The following is a 21,996-nucleotide window of genomic DNA, read 5'->3' on the forward strand; positions in this document are numbered from 1 at the left end:
AGCCTTAACTGAATATCCAATTAAACAGCAAGATACCATTTAGTGTATTGGTAATGTCTTTAAAAACCCATTAATGCCCATTAAAATTATTTCATGTGCAAATATAGAAATAACCTGATAATCCCAAAGGTTTATTAGCATGCCTTATAGATAACAGATGTTTAGTAAATATTTGTCAAATTTAGTGATTTTTTTTCAGTGGAGTATTGAGTGTTGGCTTCTTCTGAAACATGTATATTTCAATTCTCTTTCCAATATTGGTGATTAGGGTCACACTTTGCTTTAAGGTGGGATTAGTGTTGCTATTTCCAGTACCTGGCCAGTGAATAAACTGAGATGGGAAAAGGTGAAAATTGGAGGTGCTTCCCTAGGTGACAGCTCCTCATTGATGGAAACGGGACATGCAGGATCCCAGGCATTTGGTCTTGGTATCACACCCTTGATGCACACTTTAACTCAGTCACCTTTCGGGTTTTTTAGCTGGCCTTTGTTGACATTGTCAGGTCGTGATAAAATCTGGTCATATCTGGTGACTTTGAAAAGTTCAGGGGTTTTAAGAGACACCGTGTTTTCCCAAGCATTGCTTCTTCCAACCACGTGGATATCACAGATTCCATGTACCACAGTCCAGTGGCAGCCTGTCCAAGGGAACATTCTCCAGTCTTCTTATGCTTCCTTATCAGCATTTTGTTTGAGGCAGGGTTACAAAAAAGAAAGTCATTCCCGACTCTTACATACTTGTTGCTCTCCCATGCCATAGTGACGGTTCATAGTTCCCTTCCCATCTTGATTCTGCCTGGTCACCCCCACAAGGTTCTCCAGCCGGGAGCAGGACTGAGGAGCACCTCAGAGACGGAATGGACTCCAGGTCTCCTGTGAGTTGAAACCACGTCACAGCGGCTGCGGATCCTTCTGGAGGCTTGAGGCTGGTTGGTAGCGGCTGTGCTGTATTAGTATCTCTCTATTTTCAAGCCTGGCTGGTGGACTTCCTTGCTTCGAAAGGGATATGGCAACAGTTTTTTTCTCTTATGTGGCAGGTCACTTCCTGCCGAGTCAAATTCTTCGTGCTGTAGTTTTCATGTTTACTTTCTCTTGTTCTTCTTACTCTCCTGTGGGGTATACACCTTTTTTTTTTTTAAATTGGGGAATTGGGGCGATGGGAACAGTGCTGGGGAATTGGGGGAAGGCGAACAGACAAGTTGCTGTCCTTTTGTTCTTCAGCCTAGTTGTGGAGGACGTTGCTTCACTGGCCCAAGTTGGCACCATCATTGCGCTCTTCCCAGGCGAGGCAGATCAGTCGCCGGCTTCTGGACAGCTGCTCACTGCGGCTGCTGGCCGCTCACGCTGGCTGCTGGCTACACACGGTAGCCCATGGCAATCCACTGCCACAGGGGCTACAGCCTACGCCGTTGCCAGCGACTCACAACAACCCAGCTCCAGGTTGAGCTGTTGTTCAGCATCTTAGCTGTGGAGGGCAGTGTCACTGGCCCTCATATGTGGGATCCGAACCGGGGCCCTCTGGCGTCCCAAGCGAGTTCTTAACCATCGCGCCACTCGGCCGGCCCGGGTATACACCTTTGATGCATTTATCTCCCAGGTGACTTTTTAATCTATCTATCTATCTATCATCTATCTATCTATCTATCTATCTATCTATATCTATCTTCTATTGAGATACCGTTTTTCTTTTTTTTTTATTGTGAAATAAATATTTTTTAAATTAGTTTCAGCTGTACAACACAGTGCAATAGTTATACTTTTTACCCCTCAAGGTGACAACCCCCCTTCCCCAATCCGCCACCCCACTCCCCCACATATCATACATATGTTACAATTCCCTTGACTCCACTCCCACACTATACTCTGCATCCCATGACTATGTATATATATTCAATTATAGTTAACATACAATATTATACAACATCAGCTTCAGGTGTACAGTGCAGTGATCAAGCCTCTACCCATCCATGAAGTGGTCTCCTTAACAAGACATGTGACCATCTGACACCCTACAAAATATTTACAACATTATTAATTATATTTCCTGAACTGTCTTTCATGTCCCTGTGGCAATATTGTAGTTACCTACTTATGCTGTCTAATCCCTTCCCCTTCTCCCTCATCTCTACCCTCTCCCAACTAGCAACCATCAGTTGTTCCTCTATATCTCTGAGACTATTTTTGTTTACTTTGCTCGTTCATTCAGTTTTTTAGATTCCACATATAAGTGAAATCATATGGAATTTGTCTTTCTCCAACTGACTTATTTCACTTAACATAATAGTCTCTAGGTCCATCCATATCGTCACAAATGGTACGATTTCATTCTTCTTTATAGTGGAGTAATATTCCATTGTGTAAATGTACCATATTTTTTTAATCCAGTTGTCTACTGATGGGCATTTCGGTTGTTTCCAAGTCTTGGCTATTGTAAATAGCACTGCAATAAACATAGGGGTGCATATATTTTTTCGAATTGGCGTCTTGGGTTTCTCTGGATAGATACCCAATAGTGGAATTGCTGGGTCATACGGTAGTTCCGTTTTCAGTGTTTTGAAATACATCCATACTGATGTCCATAATGGCTGCACCAGTCTGCAGTCCCAGACTTTCTAATCTTTAGAATGCCCCAGAGTTCAGGAGGCCCGGAGTGATCCCCCACCCAGAGGGGCCTATGGAAATACCTTTTGTCAGGCAGATTTGAATCGTCTGAGGGCTAGTTATTTCATTCACGGTTTGTTTTGCACTGGACACCTTACTGCGAACTTCTGGGCACTTGAAGGCTATAAAAAGTGAAAGATTAAAATTCAGACCATTAATTGCACTGATTGCTAATTACTTTGGTGGAAAGATTTGTGGGGAAGGCACTAATGATCAAAGGTAGATTGAATAATTACCCATGACTTTTTCTCATTCCCTCTTTTCTTTTTACTTTGTTTGTCTGATTATTGCCAATACCAGACAGGAAGAGAAAAGTCAAGGGAAAGCCTGATGTGGGTGAACCAAGATACGGCAGATGATTGTACCAAATGTGGCCGGGCCACACAGCCACCTGTGTGAGAGTATCGTGGGCGTTTGGGCAATTGCCATTAACTGGGAACTGGATTTGTCTCTCCACAGCTGCACAGTCCATTCCTTTGTTAGTACCATGCGTCCTGATTTATGTGGGGTATTCCTTGGGATCCCCCAGGCAGTCTCCTTTCCATTCGTTTCCTCTCACCTGTCTTTTTTTGTGTGCTGTGAAACATGGCTTTTGTTCATTTCAGTACCCTGATGAGGCTGGAATATTGGTCTAAATAAATCACAGCCCTGTGTCAATCTGAAAACCAAGGGCAAATGCCCTTGGTGATTTCCCATCAACTTTCCAGCTCCCTTGCTTCTTTCCCAAGCCCATTTTTGCCAAGCCTGTTTGCTGGTCTCATCAATCTGTGATTTGAGATCCTGAAAGAACCAAGATCTTGTGACTTGGCAAGGGGAGCCGCCCGCCATGCGGACTCACCCACCATGTGGACCTGCTGTGCTTCAGGGAAAACAAAACGTTAAGTGAGCAGTTTAGCTTGGACTTAATCTGGAGGCAAATCAGTAACTTTACACTGAGATACTCTCTCCCTTGTGTTCTCAGGAAAATGAAGTGAATCACCGGAGCAAAGAATGTGCTCTTTGGTGCTACACCAATAATAAAGTCTAATGTTTTGAATTAGAAGAGGGAGAGAGAGAGAGAGAGTAACTGAGAAATCTTTGGCTGGTCACTTTGTTGTTCCTTTTCCTCCCCCTTCCTTCCCTCAGATATATGCTTGGATAAGAATTCTCTCCTCTAGCCTGGTTTTTCCTAAACTCAATCCTTCAGTGAAATGACAAGGCCATGTTAGACATGGAAATTATTGCAGAGCAACAAATCCAAGCTTATTATTTCACTGAAGGCTGGAGATGAGGAGCTGTGAGAGCATAAGCTTCCAACTCAACCCAAATGTGTTTTTCTTGCCCTATTTGTCAATTAGTAAATCAGAACCAAATGAAAAATACAAATAAGTGCATACCACAAATCTGTCACACTCGAGTGTTTCCCAGCTGATTTCTGTCTGTCTCACTTAATACTATCCATCGCCCTCATCATCTAAGAGTAAAAGGACCCAAAACACCTTGATAGGTTGGAGTCAATTTTACTCTTATGAATAAAACGGCCTAAAAAATTACATTGTTCAGGTTAAGATTCTTCAGTTAACTCAGAAATTAGGTGATTTATTTGTTTGTTTGTGCTTAGGAATGGGGAGATGGGAGTGATAAGGCAGTATGTTTCCCATTCTTTTAAGCTTCTTGTTAGATATTTGGTATTTGCTGCTTTTCTTTCTTTTTCTTTTTCTTTTCCAACTCATACATTTAAATGGTGAGTGTGGTTGTTGTTTTTGTTGTTTAATGTAGGAAACATTTTCTATAAAGACTTCGAATCAGACAGGGCTGAACATACTGGTATAGTTATTGCTCAAAAGAGATGATGAGGGCTTGTTGCCCCAGAAAAGGAAAGATATTCCCTGAGAAAGGTCCTGGGAGAAGCATTGAGTTGTGTTTTTGTAAGGATGTGGGGATCCAAGTTTTGCCTATGAAAGGAAAGGAATGGCCCTTTTCTGTGTTTGTGTGTTTGCAGCGCACGGCTGTGCTATGGTGAGGTCTCGTACCCCATGGTGGTGTTTTTCCATTCTCTTGTTTAGAACCCCTGGGCATAAGTTCATGTTCTACTCACTGCTCAGCAGCCATGATCACATCTTGGCTTAGAACTGCAGGTCTCAGTTTGACCAAGAAAGTTCCAAGTGTCTGTCCCTTGCTGCTGCCAGGTCAGACCAGCCAGTGCTTGAGAAGTGTGGCTCCATCATGTACTCATTCAACCAACAAGTACTGGCCACCAACTATGTGCCAAGTACGGTTTAAGGCACTCGGGACACATAAGAGAGCAAGACAAAATGTCCTGCCCTGGTGGGTATATGTTCGAGAGGAGTTCCAGCCCTCAGCAGTAACATGCCTGCGTTTTCTTTTTCTGGGGCCACTGGTATATTGTTGAGGTGCAGAGGGAAGGCCATGTGCAGGTGCCCCCAAGTAGGGGCGTGTGCTGGCCCCACTTCCCCAGTGGTCAGGCCACCCTGGACCAATCATGTGGAGGAGAGGTTGGACGGGATCATGAGAAAGGACTCTATCCACGCCCCGGTGTTTGGCACACTCGAGGCTGTGTGGCGAATAATAACAGGTCATCTGATGCAGTGTAACTTGATAGGAATATGAAACCCCGGTAACCCTGGGAACCAAAGCAAGGAATTGGCCTGTCAGTTACTTTTAACTTTTAAAACTTGAACGTTTCAGTAAACCAAATAGCTCCATTGTCATGGTCAAAAGTCCACTGTGGAGAAAGGCAGGATTTAGTGTTTATTTAAGCTGCCACCCAATGAGAGAAACTGTTGCCCAACAGAGTTCAATTCTCAATTATTTAAGGACTAATTTTTCATTATGTGGATTTTTCATGCTCTCGCTCTCACTCTCTGTCTCTGCAGAAGTTTTGATGGTAGCAGTACAATTTACAGGCCACGTAAGGGTGCACATGAAGAAAATCCTGATGGTAGTGATCTTGACAAGTACTGCTCTTAATGAAAGAATGTATTGTCCAGTAATTTGTGGCCTGTTGGGTGTTTTACAGGGTGTTTTTGTACTCAGGGTCTAGGTTGCATCTCACACTAGCCTGCAGGTATATGTTCCTACCCCACGTATAGAGGATAATCCGAAATTGGTAAACACAGACATAATAACCCACATAAATGGGTTATTGATATCACATTCTCATACATGATACAATAATATTTCCTTAGTTTCCAGATTTTATGCCCATTCTGTAGATGCTTTAAGAAACTGAAAACAAGTAACTTGACCAGGCTAAAAAGAGACACTGCTTGCTGCACCGTGACCTCACATTTTCAGCCTGTTGGTCCCACGTTCTTTCCTGCATACTAGACTCCTGACTTTCAAAAAAGGAAATACTAGCCATTTGATTGGTGTTTCTACCCTTTCAACTTTCCAGGACTTCTTCTGTCAAGAAGCTGTCTTTCTCATCAGAGCTCGATTTTTATTTTCTCTTGTCACCCTTCCCACTCTGAGGTATTCATTTCTTCTTTTGACTATTAGTCTACAACATCTATTTCTCCTTGGTAGTCTATTCTGCAGCTCCCCTGGATTAACCTTGTTTGTAATCAGACTCAGCAAACATTTATTGCAAACCTACTATGTGCCAGCGACTGTCCTGGGCAGGTTCACTCAACACTCATTCATTCTCCAGCCTCTTTCTACTCAGATGCCTTGCATAGTCTGGCCCCAAGGAGGGTGCTTACCTAATTGCCTTTGTATTTGGGATACGCTATGATTAAGCTCTGATGCATAATTATCAGCCCCTCCAACATTAACTCTGGGGACTCAGTGACTGAGAAGGAGAGATGAAGAAGAGGAACAAAAGAGAATGAACTGAAAACAGGCACTCATATACATGTACACACATGTTTGCAGAAGCTCTATTCTCAATAGCCAAAAGGTGGAAACAGTCCAAATGTGCATCAGTGGATGAATGGATAAACAAAATGCGGGCTATACATACAATGGAATATCATACAGCTATAAAAAGAAATGAAGTACTGAGACATGCTAACACTATTGATGAGCCTTGAAAACATTATGCTAAGTGAAAGAAACAAGTTACAAAGGATTGTCTGGTTCCATGTATATGAAATACCCGCAATATGCAGATCCATAGAGATAGAACATAAGTTGGTGGTTTCCAGAACCTAGGTGGAGGGGGGCACGGGGAACTCCTGCCTAATGGGTATGGGGTTTTCTTTTGGGGTGATGGAAATATTTTGGAACCAGATAGAAAGACAGTCAGAGGTCTGTTTCTCTGAATTCAGGATAGGATTTAAAAATCCATTCCATCTTTCTTGTGCGTGATGACCTTGTGATATGGCTTGAGTATAATTGAAGTAATTTGAGTGGATTAATTTCTTAACTTTGCTTTTAAAATTTTAACCTGCTTGGAGCTTGCATCCTGAACTCAGAGTGCAAAGCCACATGCAAATTGGTATTCTGGGCCTATCAGGCTGCTGCTTCAATAAATGAACCTGGAGAGATGTATTGAGTCAGTCCCCCAGTTGAGCTGTTCATGTTCTGGAGAATGTCCCTGGGTCCTGAGAAAACATCGCTGGGGCTGCAGCCAGAAGCCTCACCCCTTCTAGTTCCTTACCACTGGGGACACTGTGGTGCCCAGGAAAGAGCAGGGAACAGACCTCAGTCCTGGCTCATGCATTTATTCAGCAAACATTCTTGAGCCCTCTGTTGTGGGTATGAAGGTGAACCTGACATGGACTCTGCCTTTGAGGGGTTTTGATCTGGCAGATGAGGTAGATTTATGAACAACTGATCATCTTAGTATAAGGTAGGCGCCTAATGTTAAAGATTGCCATAGGGCAGTATGGGAATCTAGAGTTGAGGGTCCCCAAACCAACTGGTGGTGGGGAGGGTGGAGGAAGGCTTTTAAGGAAATCTTCCTGGGGTTCAGTCTTAGAAGAATATTTAAAATCTTGCTGCATTATCCGTTAAGTATTTCAAGTAATGGTTAGAGTTCTAGCAAAAGAGGAATACTTAAAACTGAGTGGAAACATATTTTAAAGAGTTTTGGTTTGATATTTTTCACCAACGCATTAATAATTATGGGGGAAATAAGAACTTTGATGTACTCCCCTTGTTTTATGGCTTCAAAAAATTGTTTTTAGTTCGAATTACATAGGAGCACCAAAGCGTTTTCCAAATCTGGGGCCTGTAAAAGTCTTCATCCTGGAGGTGAGGGAGGGAGCCATCTTTTAAAAGGCAAGGAGATTAAATAAGTAAGGCAAAGGCATGAGGTCCTGGGGAGTGTGGCTGGAAAAACATAACAGTTTAATGTCTCCCAAGAGCATCATTCAAGGAAGGGAGAGGTGAGGCATGAGGCTGGAAGGCAATCAGGGGAATAGATTGAAGGCTCTAAGCAGGCAAGTTACAAGGTCAGAGTAGGGAATGTGGGACTAGCTGCAGTGTGGAGACAGATGGATGAGGGTCAGACCAGAGGTAGGAGTCCTAGGGTCTGCACAAGGGCGGTGGTTGTGGAGGAAGCAGGATAGGTGGGTTAGAGAAACTTCTAGAACAGTGCTATTTAATAGAACTTTCCGTGATGATGGACGTTTATAACGTTGTATCCATATAGTACCCACCAACCACATGTGGCCACTGAACACTTTACATGTGGCTAGTGTGACTAAGGAACTAAAATTTTAATTTAAATCAATTTACATTTAAAAGCTGCACATGCTGGTGGCTATTGTGTTGGACAGTGTAGTTCTAGAGGGTAAAATCAATGTGAGTTGGGGACTAATTGTCCAGTTTGGAGCAACCAGATGGACAGAGGTAAACCTACAGGGGCAGGTTAGTGAAGGGGGATGGTGAGTTTCATTTTGTACAAGTTGGCTTCAAGTGCACAAGGGCATCTGGATGAAGATGTGTCCCAGCAATAACATAAACACTTCCCTTAAGGGAGAGCAAGGAGATGGCAATGGAATTGTGAAAGAGATCGGCATAGAGATAACGGTTGAAATCATAAAAGTGAGTGGCATGGGGAAGCCCCTTAACTGCCTTTGGCCTCAGATTCCTATTGATATGATGGTGATAATATTTCCTTTGCCTGTCTTCTGGGACTGTTCAGAGAAACAGATGAGATAATGTGTATGAAACTGTTTGTAAACTCTTCAAACATTCGGCGGGTTTTATAATATCTTTAGGAGTGAGAGGAATGTGTCCCAAATGTTATTTTCCAAACACACAAGATAAAATAAAGACTTCAAATTCTGGAAGAATTGCAGACTAGATCATCTGTAAGGCCCCCCTGCTAACATATGACTAGATCCAGGATAAACAAGAGCAAATATGTCTACAGCATGAATGTCAGGGACTCAGGGACGTCTTTGAGGACTCCCCTGAGTGTGTTACTGTGAGCAAACAAACATGAAAGCCAGGTCTCTGTGAGTGCAAATACCAACAACACTACTGCAGATCACGAGACCAGCTTGGGGTCCAGGGCAAGGTGGGAGAGCTGTCCCCGAGTTCCCCAAATTAAAACAGGGCCCTCCCAGGGAAATAAGTGCTTCCAGGTTGGTTGCGTTGCTCACAAACAGCTAGGTATATTGTAGTGAAGCGCCGGCATACCAAGGACAATGACATTATAAAAGCAACGGGAGAATCAAGGTCATCTGAAAAGAAATGATTTAGTCTGACATAACAAATACAGACTTAAATTTCTCATCTTAATCACAGGGAGGATATTCTGCCCGTGATTGCTATGCAGTTGAAATCAGAGTGTGAGAGAGTCTTTATTTTTCTCTTTGGGCTCTCCCATCTATGTGTTTTGACCTTTTCTTAACTGTGAAAAAATACATGCTATATATATATTAATTGTTACTAAATGTGGTCTGACTGCTTCTTTATAACAGCCTTTACAAGTAGGCAAAAATGTGGTTATTTGATATTAATAGAAGTCTATGAAGGTTGCAGTTATTCAGTTTAAGTCATTCCTCATGACACATGTTTATTGATTTAAGTGCCTGAGTGTATTCTCTCGTGTTAGCTGAGGTCTATGACTTATTTTCATTGTAAAACATGTATAGTTGTAGCTGTTGAGCGTCTTCCCATCCTAAAGAGATGTTAACATCTGTATTTGAGTGTGAAAATGGTTCTAAAATGAGTATTTAAAAATTTTTAAAAATGACTTGGTTAGCCATTACTATTAACAATGATATGTAGGCACTTATTGTTGGTCCTAAAGTTCTTTATAGTGTATGAGTATGTACTGGGTCTAGCCTTAAAAAGCCATTTAGAATAGAAGGGTAGGCCAAGGGAGCTCCTTTATGCTGACAGAACAGTTCTGTATCTGGATTGTGGTGGTGGTTATAGGAATCTATACATGTGATAAAATGCCATAGAATTATATACATTCATCCCCAAAAGGCATGTAAAAATTGGTAAAATCAGAGTTGGGTCTGTAGTCTGGTTAAGGTATAATACCAATGTCAATTTCCTGGTTTTGCTATTGTTCTTCAGGTATGGAAGATGTTACATGGGACCTCTCCACTATTTTTTTAATCAATTCTACTATTTTGGGAACTAGTTGTGGGTCTATAATTATTTAAAATAAAAAGAAGTTTAGGGGAAAAAAGCCACATGGAGCATTGCAGCCAGGAAAATAGATTCTTCTTGATATTTGTGATTTGCATAGAACATTAATACAAACATTTAGAAATATTTGGTGAATCCTGAAGGACAAAGTCTGTCATCTCACTATGGTCAAATAGTGAGCTGGAGAGTTCAATTCAGTATCTCTATGACTACTTAAGGTTGTATGCTTGCAACAGAAAAGTTGAAAGGCTGTTGTTGTTACAACCCTTGGAAGACTAGCCAGAACTGTCCTTGTTGCTTAAAATTAAATAAATGTGTGCCATGGCATGAAAAGTTGTTTACAGTAGTCAATGGAATGGCAAATTTTAAAAAAAGAGTTTCAAGTTTTTCAAGTTTGCTGTGTAACTGCAAGTAGAAACATGAAGCATTTGGAAAATGTAGACTTTGAATTAACTATTGAATGAGTCCAGTTAGTGGGAAAATAATGAATATGTGACTACTCTTAAGTATATTAAATAGAGGGATCATTCTGTTCTTTTCCTCCCTTTCTCCCCTCTTTCTTTTATTTCTTATATTTGCAATTGAAATAGGTGGTGTCTTTATTTTTCTCTAGATAACTTTAAGTGAAATAATTCAGACTTAGTGGGATGATAGTCAGAAAATACCTCTATTAAAATATCTTTATTATAATCAAATTAAGCAGTAGAGAGGGGGAAAAAAGAAAATGACTTCTAGTAATATGAATCAAGAAAAAGGGAATCCATAAATAAACAATATTAGAATAAAAAAAAACAGAGCAGAGATTAAATAATAGGAGAATACTCCAAAAAACTTTATGGTGATAAATTTGAAAAATTTAGCTCAAATTGACAAACCTCTAGAAAATGCACACTGACTTAAAAAGAAATAGATAGCTTAAGTATTTCTGTATGTTTAACAAAAAATGAATGAATAATTAATATTTTTCCCCAAAGGAAAACACCAGGATCAAATGATTTCACAGATAAATTTGCTAAACTTCCAAGGAAGAGATCATTTCTTGAAAAGAAAGAGACAAGAAACAGAGGGAACACTCTCCAGCTTATTCCAAGAGCAAGTATAACTGAAAACCAAATAACACTGTATGAGATGAGACTATCACTAGTGTCACTTACAACACAAATGCAAAAATTTCAAAACATAAATTCAAAGGTAGCAGAACAAATATTGTGACACGTTAAGGCCAATGTTATGGGCTGTGTATATGTCCCCCCATAATGCATATTGTTGGAAACTTAATCCCCAGTGACATGGTATTAGGTGCTGGGGCCTTTGGGAGGTAGTTAGGTCCAGATGAGGTCATGAGGGTGGAGCCCCCATGGTGGAATTAGCATCCTTATAGGAAGAGAAGGAGACTAGAACTTATATGCTCAGTACATGCATGAAGGAAGGTTATGTGACGACAAAACAAGGAAAGGAGCCCTCACCAAGAACCTCACCATGGTAGCACCCTGATCCCAGAGGACTTCCAGCCTCCAAAAGTGTCAGAAAAAAAATGTTGTTTAAACCACCCAGTGTGTAGTATTTTTGTTATTGTAGCCTGAATCACTGTCAAGGAGACAATCTACTGAACTTTCTTATTAGGTCTAACAATTTGTAATGTGTCTCTTCCTTTCCTATTACTTAATCTGAGTGGTACTGAATTGAGCTCCAATATGAGACTGAAAATAACCATCTCACCTTCTTCCTGATTTTAAAGGAAGTGGTTCAAATGTATAATCATTAAGAATATTGTTAGCTGTAGGTTTTTTCTATATAGACTCATTATAAGTTTAATGGAGTTCTTTCTATTCCTGGTTTGCTAGTTTAGAAGAGACTTAAGAGACAGAACAACCAAATGTAATGAATGAACCCTGTTTGGCTCTTGATTCCAATAAACCAAATGTAGGTAGACAGTTTTTGAGGTATTTGAGGAAATTTGATTATTGATTGAGTGATGAAGAATTATTTTAACTTAGGCATGATCATGCATTGTGATCATGTGAGAAAATTTCCATCTTTTGTTAGTTTTTTTTTTAATTGTGGTAAAATATGCATAACAAAATTTACCACTTCAGTGATTTGTAAGTGCACAAGTTCTGTGGCATTAAGGATATTCACATTTTTGTGAAACCATCACCACCACCCATCTCCAGAACTTTTTCATCTTTCCAAAGTGAAACTCTGTACCCATTAAACAAACACTCCCCATTCCCTCCCCCCAACCCCTGGCAACCACCATTTTACATGCTGTCTCTATGGCTTTTTTCACTTAGCATAATGTTCTCGAGGTTTATCCATGTTGTAGCACATGTCAGAGTTTCATTCCTTTTTAAGGCTGAATAATATTCCATTGTATGTATATATCACATTTTGTTTATCTATTCATCTGCCGATGGATACTTAAGTTGCTTCCAACTTTGGCTATTGGGAATAATGCTGCTATGAACATGGGGGTGAAAATATCAGTTTGAGTCCCTACTTTCACTTCTTTTGGGTAAACACCCTGAAGTGGAATTGCTGAATCATATGATAATTTTGTTTAATTTTTGAGGAATCGCCACACTGTTTTCCACAGTGGCAGCACCATTTTACATTCCCACCAGCAATGCACAAGGGTTCTGCTTTCTCTACCTCCCTGCCAAAACAGGTTGAGAAAATGCCCATGTTTTTAATAGATCTATACGAGGTAGAGCTGAAGGTGAAGAGTTACTAGTCACCCATTGCCTGCAGAGCAGTCATGTCCCACAGTTCCCCACCAGCTGAGAGGTAGTGTGGCCATCAGCCTAGGTTGCCATCGACCTTAGCTGTGACCTATATTTTCCACATGTAAAACTTTCATCATTGAAAGAAAGACTTTAAGGGAAAAATGAAAAGCTAAACACTATGATTTAATGATACATACATATATACAATAGTAAAACTGTTTCTTTTTAAAAGGCAAGGGAATGCTAGACACTATTAATGATGCTAGGTACCACTTGGGCAGAAGCGGGGATGGCATCAGGGAGGAATACCGTTCCAGTGTGTAAGCTGGATGCTGGTTTCCTTGGTGCTTTATTTATTTTATTTTTTTTTTAGATTTTATTGGGGAATTGGGGAAGGGAACAGTGTTGGGGAATTGAGGAAAGGGAACACTGTGTTTTTCCAGGACCCATCGGCTCCAAGTCAAGTTGTTGTCCTTCAATCTTAGTTGTGGAGGGCACAAACTCAATCGCTGCTTTCAATCTAGTTGGGGGTGGGGGGTGCAGCCTACCATACCACGTGGGAGTTGAACCAGCAACCTTGTTGTTGAGAGCACGCACTCTTGCCATCTGAGCCATCCGGTCACCCGTTGGCAGCTCAGTGGCAGCTCAGCTTGGGTGCAGCTCACTGGCCCATGTGGGAATCAAACCAGCAACTCTATTGCTCAGAGCTTGCACTTTTACCCACTGAGCCACCTGGCCAGCCCCTCCTTGGTGCTTCATTATTATGCTTTGCTACCTCTATAAATTATATATATATATATATATATATATATATATATATATCTTTTGTTTATATAATATTACATAATTTACATTTTTAATCTTAAACCAGTAACTTTTATTCCTTAGGGCTGTGGCCCTATATATTGGTCAAAGGTTTGGTGCTGGTCTGAAGCAAAAGGAGAGTAGAGTGAGTTTCATAAAGCTAAATTTATTCAATTTCAAGGATTGTATGTATTCTTCAATTATGTTCTTTTTTTTTGGTGTTAGAAGGACCTTTAGCAATGAAATTATAGAGTTAACAGAATGCAGTTTGTTGTCTTGTTTGTTTTATTGCACTTGCAAATGGCAAACAGAAAAAGTAGGTGACCTTGTGTAAGGTCATTACCATTAAAAAATACTTTTACTAGTCCTTGAAGTGAAAAATTCTAGGAATTATTGTCTCGGAGAACACAGCACTGTATCCAGTAGCCAAACACCATGGCTAATGATACTCTCAATATGGTGATTTCACTTACTGCCTTTTTCACAGAATGCATCTCTCTAATTTGAAAAACTAATTTAGTGGAAATATTAATCATCCCTATCTAAAAACTCATGAATAAATTTGAATTTCTCAGCAATGACATACTCTAAGCCCAGAGGAGCTGCATTCTCAAATACCAGCTAGTGATAATTACAACTAACATTTATTAAGCACTTACTATACCATTGACTATTTTGTATAGGTTGTCTTACTTAATCTACAGAAATGCTGTCATTCCCTTTTAACTGATAACTGGAACTTTAACTGATATCTTGTTTAGCATCACATATATAAGAAGAAAGGAGCTGAAATCAAAAACCAGTTAGGCAGTTTGACACTTCAACACTTATCTACTACTTAATTGTATACCACATGTGGCACCACCATTAAAAAAGCCAAATGCTAAGGGCTACAAAATAGGTGCTGAGCGCTGAATTTGGAAATCAGCCCTCTCTCATATTTCTTGAACTCTCTGATATTTAAAGTGTTCAGAATCATAATGCTTCAAGGGGGGATGCTAAGCTCATTGGAAATATACTACTATTTTACCATTGTGGTCTTCAAATTCACATGTAGTCAGTGACCAAATTGTGTTTATTTCTTGTATCCCTGTGAGACATTAGCAAAATACATTGTGCAAATTCAACTGGAGGCAAAAGATTGGAGTAGAAATGAGGAGGTCTAAGCAAACTCCAGTGACCAGGGGCTGAGGTATCATGGGGAGAGTGAGGAAGGTGGTACAGCTTCCAGCTAAGAGGCACGAGGAGGGGTTCAGAAGACAGTAGAGTAAAGGGTTTGGGTGAAAGAACTTAAAAGCAGGTGGGTAGCAGTCAGAGACTCGTGGGGCTTAGGAGACCATGAATCTCCTCAGAGAAGGATAAAGGAAAAACAGAAGAAAATTCAGAGTGCTTCAAGATAATGTTGTCTTGCTAGAGGAGAAATGAGAAAATGCACATATAAGGCAATGAGTTCTAATTCACATTTTCATAAAATAAAGGCTTTGAACTATGCTTCTGTCTTCTCATTTTTTGATTCTTTGTCTCTCTCTTCACATCTGCCTGTGAGCATTTGCCAGGATTCTTCCTTAGTCATACATATTGTCTCCCAGCATTTCAAAATCCTTAAGAATTATGTGCGATTTCTCTCCTTCCTATCAAGGCCAGACTTCCCTTTTCTCTTCATCTCCCTGTCTTACCTTCTCCTGCCCTCCCTTACCTTTTTGTGTCAGTTGCCTATTACTGTATAACAAGTCACCCAAAACATACTGGCTTAAAAACAACAGGGTATTATTAACTCTGAGTCTTCTGAAATGACTAGGTTCAACTTGGCACTTCTCTCTTGAAGTCTCTCATGTAATTGCAGTCAGATGGTTGGCCAGGGTTGGAGTCATTCAAAGGTTCCACGGGGTAGAAGATCTAAGATGGCGTCTTCATAATACGTCTAGTACCTCCGCTGAGGCAGTTGGGCACTGACTGGACGCTCCCCTCCCTCTTCCCTCTCTCTCCCCTCCCTTTGTCTCTCCAGGCACCACATCACCTCTCTTCATGGTTAGCTTGAGCTTCCTCACAGCATGGAGGTTTCAGAGTAGTTGGACTTTTTACATGGTAGCCATTTTTTACTCAACAAGCATTCCAAGAAACTTGAGTAGGAGGAAGTTTAAAACTTATAACCTTGCCTCGAAAGTCACTCAGCACCAGCCCAGAGCCACCCCAGAGGATGGAGACCACCCAAGGGTGTGAATACTGGGAGGTATGGCTTATTGGGGGTGGTGTACCTCTCCAAAGACTAGCTGCCACATTTCTCATTTATTGAAATTTCTGTCCCTTTCTCTGCTCCTTATAACTGAGATATCTTGTTACAATCTTATATCTTGCTTCACATCTGTATTTTTCCTTTCTTATTTTTTAAATTAAGGGCAGTTGAAAGACTTCTCTGAGTACTTAAGCATTCTCTCAAGTGAATCTTAAGAATATATTTTTCATTTAGTGCTATTAAAATTTAGCACACAAAAGGTCCTACAGAAAAGCTATGTGACTATTTTGTAGAAAGTCTCTGGGAAATCAGATTTGACTCACTTTTTAACTACCGATGATAACATATCAAACGTAAAAGGCAGATCAGTTTTAGGGAAAAGTGATACAGCATCATGTGTGGGTGGCCTTGGGTGAACTCCCCAACAATATTGCTTTTCATGCTTAGCCACTAATTAGAAAACCTGTTCTCTTGTTGGGACTGAACCATGGTTTACTTTCTGGTTAGACCTTTTTTTACTTATATTCAAGCTCTTATATAAGCCAAAGTTTGTCCTTTTTTAAACCCCAAAATGGAAAAAAAAGTGATAACTTGAATCTAAAAGATTTGTTGCATAGTCACATGGCAGTTTCAGAAATTCTTTATTTAAAACCTCATACTTATAGATGGCTTAACTTTTTTTAGCTTCTGCAAATGTCACTGAGGTCTTAGGTTCTTGTAAAGAGTTATTGGCTTTTTTTTTTTTTAAAGAAGCTAAATCTCCAAAGCTTTTATCTGGTGATTATGGAGAACAACACATGTGGGAGAAAGTGGGCAGTTGGAGGTGGCAAATAATTTGATTTTTTTTCTACCCACAAGCCCTGGGAAAACTGTGCCATAAAGGATTAATTTGCTCGTGGGATTTCACTGTGGTTGCCATTAAGAGAAAAACTAACAGGAACAGCAGGGCAGAAGTGTTTCTGAACTCTGGGGAAAAGAGGCGAGGATTTATGGTGGGAAGCAGAGCACTCCTTTTTCTCTTTTACAATGATTATGAGTTAAGCATCTGAGTCTGATAATCATTTTCCTCACACAGGACTTTCTGTAGACATCTGAAAGCTGACTCTGAAAACTGATAATTGGTAGTTGTAGTTTCTCAGAATTTGTCTTCATGCAGGGAAAATATTTCATTTAAAAAACCCAAGCTTTTAGACTCAATCCTTTCCCAATTTAAAAACAAACAAACAAAAAAACAAACCCTTAGAAAATAGCAAGTTACATTGTTGGTGATTTACTTCCACATCGCTGTTCTTATACTTGGGTTCTAAGCACAAATCAAATGGAGAATCCAGAGCTTTATAGTGGAAAGGGCCCTTCCCCTCAGAGTCCTTCAGCCCCCAGGTTCCACCAGCAGAGGGAGGGCAGTGAACTTTAGTGAGAGCAACATTTTTTATGAAGCTTTACCCTAAACCCATCAACAAAAAGTTGCACTGAAATAGCAGGCAAAATTTGGAGCTTCAGGCCTAGGCAAAATGCACTGCTCACCTCCCTCCGCACCAGCACTACCAAGTTGGCTCACGGCTGCCCTTGGTCATATCAACTGCCGATGGTGAGAGATGAATCAGCCTGAGGTGGGCAAGGCAGCAGGAAGGAAAGGGAACTGGGAGAGGATACTGGGGGCCAGGACCACCACATGTATTCTTCTTTTTTTTTTTTAAGATTTTATTGGGGAATTGGGGGAGGGGAACAGTGCTGGGGAATTGGGGAAGGGGAACAGACAAGTTGCTTTTGGTTTGTTCTTCAGTCTAGCTGTGGAGGACGTTGCTTCACTGGCCCAAGTTGGCACCATCATTGCGCTCTTCCCGGGTGAGGCAGATCAGTCGCCGGCTTCTGGACGGCCGCTCACGGAGGCTGCTGGCTACACACGGTAGCCCATGGCAACCCACTGCAGCAGGGGCTGCAGCCTAAGCCGTCGCCGGCGACTCACGGCAGCCCAGCTCCAGGTTGAGCTGTTGTTCAGCATCTTAGCTGTGGAGGGCAGTGTCACTGGCCCTCATATGTGGGATCCGAACCGGGGCCCTCTGGCGTCCCAAGCCAGCTCTTAACCAACGCGCCACTCGGCCGGCCCTGTATTCCTATTAATTGTTTTCTTAAACACAACTTCCCTGTGAAGTCACTGTATTCCCATATATTTTATTTATTTATTTATATATTTTTTGGCAGATGGGGAAACCTGAAGCCAAGAGTTTAAATAACTTGCTTTCATGCAACTTAGTAAAACTAAGTATTTAAATAAAATAAGATCCAAGAATTTTATTTAGTCCTTGGGGGAAATGAAGGATTTTAATCCCAGCCTGTCTGACAGCCTAGCCAATGTTCTTTCCACCACCCTACCCTTCTAATAAGCCATTGGTAACCGGTAATCCACTTATGAATTAAAATGGGGAGACTTGCTTTTGAGGTGAGCCTGTGGCACTTAGTCAAGTAACAATAGCTGTCACTCTCTCTTGTTTAATCTTATAGTGGAGTACGACAAGGAGTTCTCCCCTCGCCAGCGACACCACAAAGAGTTCAAGTTCAACTTATCCCAGATTCCTGAGGGTGAGGCGGTGACGGCTGCAGAATTCCGAATCTACAAGGACTGTGTTGTGGGGAGTTTTAAAAACCAAACTTTTCTTATCAGCATTTATCAAGTCTTACAGGAGCATCAGCACAGGTATGAAGGCTCAAGGAACCCCAAAGGGTGGGTCTGCCCCCCATTTCTCACCCTGTCACCACATAACCCCAAGTATGTCTGTGGAAGGTGATTTGGAGTTTAGAGGCTGCACCTGAGCATGATGAGGGAGGGGTGTGTTCTGAATTGTAGTGTTTAGCCAGCAGCAAGATTTTTTGCTGTTAAGTTGAAGATTTTCCAAATAGTTTTCTTTTCCTAAGCAAGCCAATGGATGGTATTTACTAAGCATCCTTTGTGATCAGAGAACATATGACTTATTGGAGACAAAAATGTTTCCCACAATTGTTTAGTCCCTACTTTGAATGATGGGCAAGGGCAGCTAAAATAAATTCACACAGGAAAATTATGTAAGGATGCTTACAAATGGTACGATTTCAAGTGAATAGAAGGCTATCTATTTGTGCATATAATATACATATATTATACATATTATATATGTTATATCTTTGAGTAAGTGAGTGTGTGTGTATATGTGTGTGTGTGTTGAATGTATTTTTTGTTATTTGGTACAAGAGAACAATAGGCCTTTTTTCCATGTCTGTATTATTCTTATTTCCTGAAATGAGGCCAGATTGTTTTAGAAAAGAACTGCAATGAAGTATTATACATTCGTGGGACTTCTTAGCAATAAAGAAAAACTTTCATGGAGTGATTTTTGGGGGAAGGGCTGAGGGATGAAGTATTACAGCAGTTAGTTCAAACCTATAACACACAGGAAACAAGTCAATGACCTTGAATTTTGCTTACTATTTAGGGTTAGTTTGGTAGTTAGGGGAGAATGGAGTGCCCGATGCATAGTAGGTTAGCATTGCTGCATAGATCTCACTGCAGGAGGTGGAAACTCAGCAGGTGATACAACAGCCTGGCAGTTAGATGGTAGATATAAAGAAAAAGTTAAAGAAAGAGAACGCAGAGTGGGAGGGAACCCCACATTTAGAGACTCTATAAGGGATTTGCTAGCTTTGGTTTTATGAACTAAGTCCAAATTCTTGCTTTTAGTCTTGGAAGTCTGTTGACTTCCCAAGAATGTCCAAAGGTTTCAGAATGACTAGTTTATCATGAAGTTATGGATCTGTGTGTGGGTCTGTCACAAATATGCACACGGAAATCATAATGAACGTTCACTTGCCCCATAAAAGGCTTATTTTAGTTTTGAGAGCACTACCAACACTGGGCCCTTCTGCATATTCAAATCTGTAATGAGGACAATAGGGAAGAAGGAAGGACACTTGCGAGGCTTTGCGGACAGACTCATCATGGTGTTGAACATATACACTGATGTTTGCTTGTGAATTCTTAGCTGGAATAGTTACAGAACAAGTAAAATATAGTCATTGTGGTATCTTTATAACAGACCAAAATGTCGGAATGAACGGGAAGTTTTCTGATGTCTCATTTTCACTCCTCAATAAAAGTATATTTTCCATGACTTAACTGTTAACAGCCTCTTTTGAAAAACAAATTATTTGTGGCTAATTTTTTATCTTTCAATACTTCAGAGAGTTGGTATTCAGTGAGACTTTGGAACTGCTTTAGCCATTGAGTTTTCAATCTGCCTAATTATTTGTCCCATTATTTCCTCTGGTGGATATAACCTCCTGGTACCATTTTGGCTCAGAACTTTGTTCAGAATACATGGTTTTCTCTGTCCTGTGGGGGCTGGGGGGAAGCTTTATAGTGAAAACACTAGATTGGGGGTTTTGTGACTCTACATTTTTTTTTAATTATTTTTTTTGAAGAGAGAGCTAGCAGACCATTTGTAAGGTTTATATTGAATTTCAGCCAAAAACAAACAGCTGCCTTGTGCTTAAGATGGTGGTGTCATACTTCCTCAAGGCCAGCAGCGAGTCTGGAAAACAAATCTCTAACGGTCCCAACCTTTGATGACTGTCAAAGCAGAGTTGTAATTTCTCTGCCTTCTAGGATGGGAATATTTGGTGACTAGCTGTGCTTAGTTTTTGTGCATAGGAAAGGGGAAATATTGGGAGAATTTCATGCTTTGAATGGTTCCACGTTGGCCAGGAGGAGATTTTCTTTTCTTATCAGTGGGCCAGGAGCCCAGGCCTCCTGGTGTCTCCTAATGTCCTTCCAGAGGCCTCCAAATTTAATTGAAGGATTCCTGGGGAAGGTCTGATCTCCCCATCTGTACTATCTTGGGGTGTCTTGGTTGAAAATGATTCTCCAGACTGGTGAAGAAACTTATTTGTCTAATCTGTGTTTAAGTGAAATGTGTAATATTTGATAGATTAACTTGATTTAACAAATGTTTTTATTGCAAAATAGTGGGCCTCCTTTATCCTTGAGAAAGAAAAAAAAAAGTACAAGACAGACTTTTTAATGCTGTCATATACTCAGCTGAGGCAGAAGAAGTTATGTGTGGGGCCTGCTGATATAAAGGGCATCTAGGAAGCCCGACCCAGGGAGGGTCAAAAAAAGATTCTTGGGAGATAGGCTGTTGCTGTGAACTTTACAGAAACACATGCCTCGGACTGATAGGAAATCACTGGACCAGGTAAGTTAAAAAAAAGCCACTACTTGAATAGATGGTGCTTTGAGTACAGAGAAACATTTGATACTTTATTCAAAACCTGAGAATAAACCCTGAGATAGAATCTAAGTCCTGAAAAGATCTGGAGCAACTCATAGACCAGCCACCCAGCAGTGTGCACAGTTAAATCAAAATAGCACAGCATGCCCTCTGCACTTTATTTTTTAAATGTACTCTACACTATGGTGTGGTGTTTATATTTTAAGATGAATTTAGTGTTAACATCTGGTATTATAAATCATTATGTTTTTATGATGACACTGGTAAAAATTGGCACTTATATAGTACTTAGGGTTTGGAAAAGACCTTCTCATATATTCCCTCATTAGGATTTAGCCATGACCCCATCAGATAAGCAGGGAGGCATATTACCTATTAGAGAATGAAACGTGGCACATATACATGTTGCCAAGTCCAAATTACACCTAAACTATTGTCTGTTCAGCTTTCCAAAAGTCACCCCAATGACAAGGGTACAGTCCCAAGAGAAAGGTGAAATGTCAGAAAGAGGTAAGCAGTCTCCTTCTGGCATGCCCCATATCCCCATCTCCTTAGCCTTGATGGGAACATCCCAAGGATACTTCTGTTTGGATGGCAAGTGAGACAGCTCTGTTGGGGGTGAAATGTGTCTGTTAGAATTCAGGCCACGGTACGTAGACTTTCAAGGCCTCTCTATGGAAAACCTTTGCAAACCTTTGTTGATCTATTGATTAAACATTGATTTATTGGCAGCTTTTCTAGAGGAGGGGTA

At 40.7% G+C, this 21,996-nt stretch overlaps 1 protein-coding gene across 1 annotated transcript in view; it reads left to right on the forward strand.

Moving 5' to 3' along the window:
* Positions 1-21,996, forward strand: part of BMP6 (bone morphogenetic protein 6) — a 162,945-nt gene that overhangs the window by 113,945 nt on the left and 27,004 nt on the right. Inside the window, exon 2 of the mRNA XM_019666552.1 lies at positions 18,487-18,679. Within this exon, the coding sequence (XP_019522097.1) occupies positions 18,487-18,679 (193 nt within the window). The remainder of the gene's footprint in view (positions 1-18,486; positions 18,680-21,996) is intronic.

This window comes from Hipposideros armiger, unplaced genomic scaffold, assembly GCF_001890085.2.
Source record: "Hipposideros armiger isolate ML-2016 unplaced genomic scaffold, ASM189008v1 scaffold_474, whole genome shotgun sequence".
NCBI classification, from domain to species: Eukaryota; Metazoa; Chordata; class Mammalia; order Chiroptera; family Hipposideridae; genus Hipposideros; species Hipposideros armiger.